This window comes from Pogona vitticeps, chromosome 3, assembly GCF_051106095.1.
Source record: "Pogona vitticeps strain Pit_001003342236 chromosome 3, PviZW2.1, whole genome shotgun sequence".
In the NCBI taxonomy this organism is placed as follows: domain Eukaryota; kingdom Metazoa; phylum Chordata; class Lepidosauria; order Squamata; family Agamidae; genus Pogona; species Pogona vitticeps.
In genome coordinates this window covers 204,560,876-204,574,229 of record NC_135785.1, presented here as the reverse complement: position 1 = coordinate 204,574,229, position 13,354 = coordinate 204,560,876, and the positions used below count along the sequence as shown (strand labels likewise).

General features: G+C 36.3%; 1 protein-coding gene across 39 annotated transcripts in view; it reads right to left on the bottom strand.

The window, feature by feature from the left end:
- Positions 1 to 13,354, bottom strand: part of SYNJ1 (synaptojanin 1) — a 69,385-nt gene that overhangs the window by 41,914 nt on the left and 14,117 nt on the right. For all 39 annotated transcript variants that reach the window (XM_078388918.1, XM_020796249.3, XM_020796245.3 and 36 more), the window contains 7 exons: positions 12,741 to 12,966; positions 9,708 to 9,791; positions 9,135 to 9,196; positions 8,944 to 9,040; positions 6,760 to 6,929; positions 2,697 to 2,778; positions 646 to 798 (listed from right to left, as the gene is read on the bottom strand). In XM_078388918.1, coding sequence (XP_078245044.1) covers positions 646 to 798; positions 2,697 to 2,778; positions 6,760 to 6,929; positions 8,944 to 9,040; positions 9,135 to 9,196; positions 9,708 to 9,791; positions 12,741 to 12,966 — 874 coding nt within the window. The remainder of the gene's footprint in view (positions 1 to 645; positions 799 to 2,696; positions 2,779 to 6,759; positions 6,930 to 8,943; positions 9,041 to 9,134; positions 9,197 to 9,707; positions 9,792 to 12,740; positions 12,967 to 13,354) is intronic.

The window sequence follows — 13,354 nt, the reverse complement described above, 5'->3', positions numbered from 1 at the left end:
AAACATGCAATGAGAACATCATTATTTTCTCACATTTAATACTATTCCTTGGAAAGGCCATATAAATACAAAGCTATAGCTAACAATATTATATCAAAATAGTGTACACATTTTAACTCAATTTTACACACATTCATGCTGCTCAAAATAAGGCAATGTGTACTGAACTGTGAAATTGGCTATTTGTAAATAAACAGTACCCCAAGGGTACAGTTGACAGCTATGTGACAGCAGAAGGAGAATATTTTGACTTAATTGAACAGTTTAAAATAGCAAGGCAGGACTATTAACAGCAGTGGATTGTGGGATTAGTAGCATGTATTCGCAAAATATAGCAAGAAACACATCACAAGGGGAATGGGGCAAATGACTATTTTGTTTGAGCCATTTCATTGTACACAAACCTTGGATAAACTCATTAAGCCAATTACAATGACAAAGAGAAGGCAAAAAGAAAATTTAAATTTATGTTAATTCAAGATAAGCTGGCAGAGCCACGTTCACCTCTCACTAGGCAAGAAATACAGTCAGTGATAGCAACAGCCCAGGAAATTAAGACAGTAGTCAATAACAAATCTCAACAGGACTATAGGTCAACCCTTGATAAAAACAGTATTCAATGCTTACTGTTAAAGCATTACTTACCTTTGCTTTTCCCTCCAGAGCTCCAGTTCCAGCATATATTTTGCTGACTGAATCACCATTAACAGACCACATGGACCTAAACACTTCCTGGAACCGAGTAACCAATTGAGGTTTTTCAGCCAAACCTAAAACTTCTAGTTGTTTTGTTAGCATCTGCAATCAGAGAACACAAGAACAGATTAAAGCCCAAAGTTCTATAAAACCATTCTATTTAGGAAAGAGTTCTGATAATTTTAGTTATTTCTTTTTATTATCTCCTTCCACCTAAAGAACCTACAGATTTTAATTTTAAGATAAATTTCAGTACACAGTGCCCTCAGTGGTGAAGTGACATGCCAGACAATAGGTGCAATAACCTGTCCAAGAGGATTTATAATCTAAAATTTCAACTGAAGCTTAATTCAGGCAATTGTACAATAGCATAGAATAGATGATAGGAAATAAGATACAACTCTGTGCACAGAGTGCTATCCTCTGAAGATGCTGGCCACAGAGATTGGCGAAACGTTAGGAAGAACAACCTTCCGAACACGACCAAAGAGCCCGAAAAATCCACAACAACCATTTCCAGTTCTTGTTTGGACTGTAAGTGCCAACTGAAGTTTTATTGATTTAGACATTCTAGTAAATAATATTTTGAGCTAATGTATAAACTGAAAATGAAAAGCTATGCAAGGAGTGGGGAGCACTCCAAGCATGGTTAATTTCCCATTGATCATCTGGAGGATTACCTGAAGTAAGCCAATGACCTAGATGTAGGAATATTCAGCACAGGAGCAGCTATGTCATACTGCATTACAAATTAAGTCATATGGAAAATGAGAAGAATTTTATTACTGTAGCACTGGTAAAAAAAAGTAAGAAAAAGGAAGTGCAGTTAAAGGATAAAATGATAGTTTAAGAAGTAAGTGCTTGACCTGAAATGCTTTCAGCTATGGATAAATCAAGTTAACAGACATGAAGTTGGTTTTTAGTTCAGAAAGTTGGAAAACTACTGGAAACTAATCATTTCTGTTGTAGTTGACAGATAAAGATCAAAACTGAGAACAGAATAAATGAACATAATTATTATTGAGATTACAATACGTTATTAGTAACAAAAATAAACAGAAAATACTTCCAAACGATGGAATTTTAATTTTAGGCATTTTATTCCTTACAACATGTTCTCAATAATCTAAATAGTGTTCAAAGAATACAGCCATGTAGTAGATCTCAGGAACGCAGACAAAGCTTTTAGATAAAAGTTTATCATGCAAAACTGAGGTCAAATTTGAAACACTGAACTGAGTAAACCAAAAGATTTGCTGAGCACTTGAAAACAGTGGGCCCTCCAGCAAGATGAAGAGCACTCAGAAAGATATGCAAAAGATGGAGAAAAAACAAATAAATGGAAAAGTAATTATTAACTGTATAAATTTTTCACATATTGTTTGATTGGAAAGCATATATGCTGTTCCACCATGTCAACCAAGAATCCAGTCCTATCTTTTTCTACTCAAAGGTAGTGGCAAGGAGCAAAGTCTGTGCTGCACTTCCTACACTAGTTCATAAAAATCACATACAGAAGACACTATTAATGTTGCTGTGCTTGCACTGAGATTTCCTAAACAATACTTCATAACATGTTCTTTCAAAAGGTCAGAGTAAGAAAGAAAACATTACTCAAGACATTTAGAAACAATCCCATCCATCCCAAGACATTTTGACATAGAGGAGACAGTTTTCCTTCCCTGTTGTCTCTACAAAAGCCAACTGGACTGGAAATAGTATTTGCAGATAGGACAGTATCTTCCACTGCACCTGGGAGTGGCAAGGGGACACATGAGACACAGCACAAGATGAGTGCTACGTACACATGTGTTTCTCCTATAACAGGAGGAAATGGAAGAATTAGCTAAGGGCTGAACAGTCATGCGACTCCTAGCGCCTCATTCATCTAAATCTGTAATTTGAGGCAGGTGGCTTACTTTGTTTATGTATTGTTCAACCTTTCAAGCAGCATCAACATCCACAATAAAATATTAAGGGCAATGCCACGAGATTCTTACCTCTAAGCCAACAAATGCCTGAACACTATTTGTTCTATCCAAACAATCCAAGCAGTTTGTTCTTATAGTACCACTTTGAGTTCTGTGACAAACACAACAAAAAGATGAATACTGAGTATTCTGCACACAATATAAAGAGTTTAAACATTGTTTGTAATAAGCACAAGTATTTTAAACAGATGTGTTATCATTATAAATCAACAATAAAAGACAGAGTCAATTTCCTATCTTATCATTGCCTTTCCAAAATTAAGAATAGGTCATCTCATGCCATTTTCAGGTACATTTAAAAAGAAATACACAGAGCTCAACTCTGCTGTAAATATTAAGGTGTAATGTTGGTATTTATGCAACAGAGAACATATATTTATCTGTAAAAGAATATTTGTGATGTGCTTGTCAGGAGCAGAATGCTGTATTTGCATAGGATTATTTAACCAATCAGAATGTATCTATGGTCAGTCAAGCTGCTATAAAAGGCAGTGTCAGCCAGAAGTCTGTTTAGATAGATAAAAGGGATACAATATAAGATAAAGATCTCTTAGGATATATATCTCAGACACTCAGATTGAAATATAAAGATATGAATAGTATATACTACGACTGAAGTTTAAATGTTATGAATACAAAAATATTACTAACCGAAAAGTATTTACCCCTGAATGTCTGTCATAACAAATAACTAAGTACTGTACTTATGTAATATTGTGTGTCTGTCTGTCTGTTTCTGTTTCTGTGTAAAAGTTATTTATTATTATTTATAAACCAAGTCACTAGTGTTTATTTGAATTACAACTGCTGGCACAAACACACAGTACATACATACATACATACGTACGTACGTAGGTACGTAGGTATGTATATGTGTATATGTATATGTGTGTGTGTGTGTGTGTGTGTGTATATATATATATATATATATATATATATATATATATATATATATATATATATATATATATATATATATATATACACACATATATATATATATATATATATACACACACACACACACACACACACACTCACACACTATATCAAATAGTGGTGTTATTTTATCTAAATGCTTCCGGATGCAAAATGTTCTGCTTCTTTATAGGTTGTAAGTGGAAAGTAAACAAACCTTGCTTTGAAGTTTAAATATTAAAAAATCCAACTGACAAAATATACGAGTTCCCAGCTAGAGGTGCTTCTCCCTCATCCCCAGATAATTTTGTAGGATGTCATATTTTTATAGTGGCACTCCTCTTACAGTGGCATTTTAGAAAGTCAGCAAAAGCTAGACAATAATCAGAATGTCATATTTGAAATACAAGGAGGATAAGGCCAGCAAACTTAGCAGGAAGCTACACATATATGTGTGTAGGCATCCTTCAGTCTCGAGAGACTATGGTAAAGTGCTCTGTATGGAGGTCTTGGAACAGTGTCTAGTGTGGCTGAGAAGGCCAATTCAAGAGTGACAATCTCTTCCACATTGAAGACAAATGCAATCTGTCCCCTGTCCAGCTCCCTGGTTTTGCTTGTTTCGGGACTGCCTCTTTGCCTCGGCCTGCTGTACAAGTGTCTCTTCAAATTGGGAGAGGCCATGATGCACCACCTGCCTCCAGGCTGGACGCTCAGACGTCAAGGTTTCCCATCTGTTGAGGCCCATACATATATACTTTCAGCATAAAATGTTTACATGTTAACACTTCATGCTTTACAGCAGTGGTCCTCAACCTTGGGCCTCCAGATGTTCTTGGACTTCAACTCCCAGAAATCCTGGCCAGCAGAGGTGGTGGTGAACGCTTCTGGGAGTTGTAGTCCAAGAACATCTGGAGGCCCAGGGTTGAGGACCACTGCTTTACAGGTACTCAGGCAGGAATCACACAATATTTAACCTCATGCGTTAATTAGTTATACCAATGCAGCCTTAAAAGATAAAGTATTTGGGAGTAGTTAATATTTCCCAACCTATATGCCTGAGCCTGAGCTTGTCCTGCTACCTCTAACATCCTCAATGCCATGCATCCCAGAATACACTGAATGAGTCAGGATGCTATCTCTCCTCACTTGTACTTGGTCATGAGTAAGCCAGGAAAAGAGCTTTTAGTTCCTTATTCTGGAAAAGAAACACAGTGCAAATTGAGGGTTCCCCTCTATTTATAATAGCCCTTACATCTGTAGAGGGAAAGAAACTGAAGCATAAGGAATTCTTATTTCACCACTATGGGGCCTGAATGCATGCTTCCAGTCACAGAATTGTAACACTGGAAGGTATCTTTCGGATCACCAATTTCATACCCTGGACAAAGCAGGAAATCCACAGTTACAGCATTCTGGGCAGACAGCCATCCAACCTCCATTTAAACACTTTTAATGAAAGCAAGTCCACTACTTTCCAAGGCAGTTTACTGTTGTGTTGCACAGCTCTTACTGTCAAGAAGATCCTCTTCATGCTTAGTTTTAATCTCCTTTTTGTCATTTAAATCAACTGCTTCAGGTTCTACTCTTTCAAGCAGTGAAAAACAAGCTTGCCTCATCTTCTACATGTCAGTCTTCACATCTCAGCATTCTCTTTTCCAGGCTGAACATACTCAATTCCCTCAACCATTTTTCACAGAGTTTGGCTTCCAGGCCTTTAACCACCTTAAGTCACCCTCCTCTGGTCATGCTCTAGCTTTTTAATGTCATTCTGAAACTGTGGTACCCAGCAATGCACATTATTCCAATGCACAGGTATGACCAAAACAGACCATTGTCTCTCTATGCACATAAACAGGGGGAAATAGGAAAAGTCAGCTGACTAGGACTGGCTGGTCAAACTTGAATTCTCTCTAGAATTCAGTCTAGCTAAAAGAGCTGTTACTGTCTGAAAGGAGGACAAGGAAACAGAAGACAGTTTCTCCCAATATTCAGCTAAACACTATGCTTAAAAAAGTCTCTATACTGTGTGTCAGAATGTCTCTGATCAGCCTCTCTGATGTCTGTATACTGAGTGGAGGGAGAGAGAAAGAAGCTCAGAAAAACATGCAGAGGGATGTTCCCCTACATTGGGCAGGGAAGGGAGAAAAAACACAGATATACAGCCAACTCTTTGTAGCCTTCATATTAGCAGGGCACAAGGCTGAAAGGGGGAAAGCACAAACCTGCATAAGGGTTCACAAACCCAGATACTGGTTTTAAACAGAGGAGAAGCAGAACCCAGGACTGATGTTCTCCTCCTTGCTGAAAGGCAGTGACAGCCCCATGCTCCTGGCAAAGCTGTTTTATATAGGACACTGCTCTGAATTCTGCATCTTTGCCCTGTCTAGAGCTGGAGAAATGAATAGTCTTGCAATACAGGGCTGCCTCTTGTGGTTGGAATCAGCATGTTTACTTGTCTCCACATAAACAGGGGGTACTTATTTGCAACTCTATACCAGAACACATGACTTGTCAGTATAATACTTCTAATATAAATATGGTCTGAAGTTTGGTTATTTGTGTACAAAATTATTTAAATCATAATTGGTTTATTCTTTCACGCACTTTCTGCATAAAATCAGTTAAGAAATCCAACTGACAAAACTTTGATGACGTATTGAAATATAATTATAGATTAAGACATGCATACAATTTTAAATTTTAAATTCATGCATGCAATTCAAAATTAGTTTTCATGTAAATGGAAAATTTATACCTCCCAGCACTGGGAGGTAGAGCCTGGCCGGGAGGCCATTTGAATTTCCCACCATTGGCCCGCAGGCAGGAGGCGAGCCGGAAGGCCCACCGGCACTGCATCCCTCTCCCAAACCATTGGGGCGAAAGAGCTACAAAGAAGCAACCTCTTCGCCACCACCAGTTTGAATTTCCTGCTCTTTTCTCCTGCCTTTTTGTGTTTGTAGGTCAAAGCTCTGTTCGCAAGTCAAAGCAAGATTTTGTAAACGGAGCTGTTCGTAAGTCAAAATGTTCATAGGTCAAGGTGTTCGTAAGTCAATGCACCACAGTACATTTCATATTTTCTTGCACTTCTATAATGGTTAAATCAGAAACATCTTCTTTTCTAACATAATTAATAATAGAAAACACATATCCAAACCTTTGAACTTCCTTTCCATCAAAGAAAAAAAATCCACAATCTAAGAACTTCTGTATCTGAGGTTTAAGAACGGTGTGCAGCTTTTCTGCCTTTCCACCTTTGACCATTTGATGATAATCAAAGTTCACCATTTTGATGTCATCGACATGTTCAGATGCCTTTAAATGGCTCTAGCGAAAATAGTGGAAGAAAGAGAACATAAAAAACATTAGCAACAGATACTAATTCAATGGAATAAATATTTGGTAGCACAGAAAATGTGATGCTGCCTATGTAGTCAATAAATTATGTGCCTATATTATTATTTTTGTGTTTATAAACAATAATTTTAATGTCATGTTAGTTTATAGACAAAAGGCAGAACCAAATTTATCACATCTACAGTCCTTTCCTTGATTGCTGTGGGCTTTTTTTTAAACCTGTAGTAGGAAAATTTGTGATGGACTTTTTGAAAGTCAAAGAGCACAATGTAGTTAATAACAGACTGCTACTATTGCTATAACGTACAATTTCTAAGACATGAGCTTCCTCTATCAAATCTGTGTTAATTCATTAGAACTGCATCTTTGGATGTGATATTTAGTGATTTGAAATGGACTCTGGTCCATTTTTTTATATCTTCATGAATGACTCATGGCATCTCCCAACTTCCTCAATATAGAAGGCTGATACTAGATCACCACATGTATCAGAAATTACTTTTGTTAAGGAAGAAGCATTACAATGTTATCACAAATCCTTGTGGAAACATAAGCAGCTCTCTGTATCTTTGCTAACATCCTTTTTTTGGCTAATAAGTACATATTTTGTTGATAACTCAGACCATAGCATTTCCTAATGATACAGCTAAATTTTCACTCTGTATATCCTCAGTATTGCTTTGCAGCTACTGTATGGTTCTTTCAATATTAGATCCTGGCTGAAATCCTTTTGCTTAATGTATGAATAATAATAATGTTCACTCCATTCAAAACTGGGAAATACAGTGGTGCCTCGCTTAACGATTGCCTCGTTTAGTGATGAATTCGCATAACGATGTCTTTTTTAAAAATAATATGCATCGCATAACGATGTTTCCTATGGGCGATTTTCGCTTAGCGAAGTTTGGGACCATGCTTCACATAACGAATGCGATTTTAGGTCCCCTGCTTCACTTAACGATGTTTTTTTCCAATTAAAAAAGTGTCTTAGAAGTGTCAAAAACGGTTCTAAATGCTTGGATTCGTTAGAGGACCCCTTAAGTCATGTGCAAACCTGATTTGGCTTTGATCTGACTTTTCGTTAATTTTTTGTGAATTTTTTTTTTGGCCCATAGGAACCAATGGACCTGTCAAAATCTGACAGCTCCATGCTTTCCTATGGGGGAGAAAACAATTTACAAAAAATTAACGAAAGTTCAGATCAAAGCCAAATCAGGTTTGCACACAACTTAGGGGGTCCTCTAACGAACCCAAGAATTTAGAACAGTTGCTGAGTCTTCATTAATTTTTTGTGAATTTTTTCTTCCCCCATAGGAAATAATGGAGCTGTCAGATTTTGACAGCTGTCAAAAGTTGGGGGAAAAAAATTCACCATAAATTAATGAAAAGTCAGATCAAAGCCAAATTAACTTTTGCATCCGTTTTAGAGGGTGCAGAAGCTAATCCAAGTATTTAAAACCATTTTTGACCCTTGTATGACACATTTAAAATTGCAAAAATTGACTTCGCAAAGCCATTAAAATGTATTGAGTCAGCTTCAATACATTCCAATGGAGGATACATTGTTTCGCTTAGGGATGTTTCCTATGGGTTTTTTCGCTTAACGATGGCAATCCGTTCCAATTGGAACGGATTAACCGGTTTCCAATGCATTCCTATGGGAAATGGTGTTTCGCATAGCGATGGTTTCACATAGCGATGTTTTTTTTGGAACCAATTAACATCGCTATGCGAGGCACCACTGTACAAAGTCTCCACTGCAATTCTAAGGGGCACATGTGCGTACACCAAGCCAGACTGAATATGTGCCCAAGAGAATCATGATGGGGACTCTGCTGCGTAAGAAAATATTGAAAATTATAATTATTCTTACATTAAGAAACATGAGTTCAGACAGACATACAGCAGCATATTGGTTCTTATCAATGTTGATGTTAAGATAATAGCAAATTTTATTATACAGTAAAATTCATAATATAATTACCTGGAAAGCTTTGCTAAGCATATGCTCCCCTTCTTTTGATCCAAGAAGATTCACAATTATTTGCTTGCCATACAGATTTTTGAGGGTACAAAAATGTCTGTAAGGTGGGAAAAATACTCAATCAATTTTAGGTTAGTAAACAACTAGAATCGATAAACAGTGCAGAACTTCTGCATGAAACTGGATTTTACCTGTCAAAAGCTGGTGCATTAGCTTCAAATCCTCTTGACATTCTGACACGATGAGACCCAACCTGAAACAGAATGACTAAATCAACTTTTCTGTGCATACATTGATAGCTCCACAAAACATTTCACATTTCCCTATACTGTACTCCAATTACTATCCTGTACAGAAAAGACGGAGTTTGTGTATGTGTTTCCCCACCAACAAGATCACAAGTTAGCATTGCATAAGACTGTTTTTTTTTTCTAGTTTTCCAAGTTTAGTTTAGGGATTTAATTTGTAATTATAGTAATACTTAGTTAAGACTCTAAATACAAGTAAGGATTTAAAAAAATCTGCAAAGGTAAGCAATCTAAAAGCTCTGAAGCATTATCTGGGACAAAAAGAACAAAAAAGTTAGTTGAACTCCTACTTGAACTCACAATTTTGGTTAAAAACAACAACATTATCCCAAAGAATCCTGATTTCTTCAAAATGTAACCTGGAATACGATCTCCTGAAATCACTAGGATTTAATTCCTCGCCAAGCAGACAAGAATGTGCAAGAAAGTTCAAGAGAGCAAATATAATACCCATACCTGCAAACCTGGTTGCTCCCAAAATAATGGAACAGATCCACGAATTTGTATAAAAGAAGACACACATTCATCCAGGAATATTACCTGTTAAAGAAGAAGTTATTGTATTAATTATCTTTAGAGATGCCACAAATATATCTATATTTATAATCAAAATACAAGAAGACTTTTACAATTTTTATACACCATGATATAAAACCAATGGAATACAAGTAGTTAATGTTACTAGGTAAAAACCCACAATTTTTAAAAAACTTAAGCTATCCAGGAAAAAAAGATATGAAGATTTAATAAATTTAGACCTTGTGCTACATTTCAAGACTTGTTCTCTATGCCTCACCTGCAGAACAAACTCTTATCTAAAATACTCCCTGATACTTTCACAATTTGAACTAGATAGGAATTTTTGTTGTTGTTCAAACTGTCACTAATAAGCAATATCACTTACTGCTAAAAGACCCTGTTTTTTAAATTATTGCTGCTTATGAAAATGTCTGTAAATACATGGCACTCCCATCTCTTTTCTTCCCATGTGTGGTGCCAGTCAGTAATAATGATTCCCAACCCTCCACAAAAAATCTGGTGTTGTCATTTAATGTGTGACTGGAGACTCCTTCTCCTGCATTATCCCCAACAACAATCTAAGAAGCAGGCAGTGTTGTCTTTTACACTACTGTTCAACGAGTGCCAAGCTAAAGGCTGATTTTACACTGCCCTTTTAAAAGAGGGAAGAATACTGCTGATGAAGCACACAGCCTTAGTTACTTTGATGCCACTGCATAAACCTTGTGTCTTGGCACTGTTTAGCCATACATGTGGGTATAATTTCTTCAAAAATAATGAACAGGATCTGTAAACCAAACAAGTTTTACTTACAGGAAACAGAAAGGAATAGAAGGATTCAATTAACAGGTAAAAGCAAACTGTTAGAACAATGTTCAAGCTATCAGTTTCTTTACTATATGGCCACAAGCCTTTCATTTAACTTTTATAATTTAAATACTTTCAGTCCTCTAGATAGATGCATACAGACAGATGGAACACTTATTTGAACACGTTCCAATAAGGCCACATTCTTCTTCTTCTTCATTGAACCAGACCACAGTCAGCTCTAACTAACAGCAATAACCCTAACTAACACATAGTTCTTACTGCCCCCCTACCCTTACAAACAAAATGAGATCTCTCCAGCCAGGAATCATACCAACCAATTTCTTCACAGTTCCATTCACGAGCGTTCTGTCACATCTCTCAACTGATTTAACTATCATTCCTGGCACACATTCAACTTACATCTGTCAGGCAAACTCTGTTTGTTTACAATATAAATATGCATACAAAATAAATATATTTACAGTGTAAATACAAGTATAGTATAAAACTGCCACAATATGTTATTTCATTGATAATATAGGTGGGTCAGCATCTATTTGGAACTTATATCAGCATAAGTATAGAAACTTATTGGATTTAAGCTTGCATAAGTATATCTACACAAACAGTGGTTTTGAGTTGCTATTAATTAATGAGTTGCCACTTCCACTTCTGATCACATGTCAAGTCATGTGACTGGTGTATGACTAGAAATGCGACCAGTAACTCCTTAAATTAGCAGATTTCACTGCAACATTTATGCAATTACATTAGCATAAATCTCTAAAAGAATTCTGGCGAGTATATGTATTCATAGATATATCAAAATGTAAATAATAAATTACCTATGGATATTCTGTACTATTCCTGGGCAAAGTTAAGGACGCAAATGAATGGAAATAAGCATTAATTGGGGGTAGTGTGTGATTTGTTCCTTAAAGCACAGATATCAGTTGCAAATGACTACAAACAACAGACCCTTTTTTCAACAGAAGAATGGCTGGCAAAAATTTGGCTGATAGACCTTATGAATAAACTGTTATACTCTAGAAGAAGGACTTGCTAGGTAAAAGTTTTTGCAGAATCAGTTTCCATTTTCCAGATACTGAATATCCTTTCAAAGACATAAGGTACAAAGCACTGAATATTGCATAATTTCAATATAATTTCCAATGCTAAAGAAACAGATTCTTATCTCTGTAACACTGGCTCCTAAGTATGGTATTTCTCCTCACTTCTGTAAGACAGACAAGCCCAGTTCAGTCTCATTTTCTGTACTTTCACATGTTAGAGCACTCATATTCTAGGGGAGCCTCCATGTATATTGAAGTATTTAATCAGAATCATCACTCTCCATACACAAACATGTAAGAGATCCAGAAATGAAGGAGAGAAGGGCTGGTACACTCCTTCTCCATGTGTGTTGATACAAAATGCTTTTAAATGACAGGGTAGGCCTTAAGTGAGACATGAAGACTGTACATGTAAGGTGCACACAACCAATTTTAAGTCTTCTTACTGGAAACCCTTTAGCTTGCACATGATTTAACTTTGGAAATTCCACCTTCTGCCTCCATCAGCTTATACAGACATACCCCACAATGTCCAGGAGAAATTGGTTGAATACACATCTATTTACACAGATATCCCCTTAGTATATCCTAACCATCACATTCTTTGTTTTTAGAACTTGCACAGAAGCAAATAAGAAAACATATAATACAAGGATGCTCAAATTAAAGAAGAAAGAAGTTGAATCTGATTTCTTTCTAAGCACTAAGATTTTGAAGTCCATATAATCAAGATTTTTACCCCAAATTTTAACAAAAGTCTGAATCTGATCTATTCTACAGATAGGTTTACTTGTCAGATTGTTCAACTATTTACTTGTTTATTTATTCAACTTTTATACTGCCCCTCTGGCTACAGGACCGATTGTTCAACTATTTATTTGTTTATTTATTCAACTTTTATACTGCCTCTCTGGCTACAGGACCACTCTGGGCGGTTTATAGGTTATGCATAGTGTACTAATTGGACTAGCAGAGGATGGTTGAGTATCTTAGAAGGATAAATATGTCACCAGTTGTTTTTTATCCTCCTATTTATATAAATCTGCTCAGATTAAGATACCTGAACGACAACGTACATTTATCTTACCTGTTCAGTTTCAACAAAATTAGCCACGTGACCATCATCATTTGTTCCTCGAACATTAAATCTGGTCCCAGCTCGTTCACAGCTTAGTCGTGAAATAATGCAAGCTTTTGCTTGTTTATGAGCTGCATAAATTGTTCTAATCTCTACTCCTCCACACATGAGACGCAACAACCACTCATCACAGTTCACTCCATAGTGTTTAAGATGCAAATGCAGTGATTGATTCCTATTAAAGAAGTGGTTCAGTTTAGCATTAGTTGAACAAATATAAGAGTATCACTATAAAGCACTAACCTTGGAAGACAAATAGCTCAGCAGGGTGGAAAACATGTCATACATATCTAAGTGCTGGTTTTTGACCATAATAAAATAAGTTCAATCCAGAAAATATATTTGAACTGAATACAAGATAATTGATATTGGATGCAAGATTCAGAAAACATACAACTATAAAGTCTGTTTATCCAGCATAATTATACTCCCTCTGACTAGGAAAAACAGAAGCACTGAGCTAGCAAGACACTGCATCTCTATCCCTGACCAATATTACTAAAAGTTGGAAATAGCAGTAGGGACTATCATTGCAACAGTGAGGACTAAAAATGGTTTCTAAA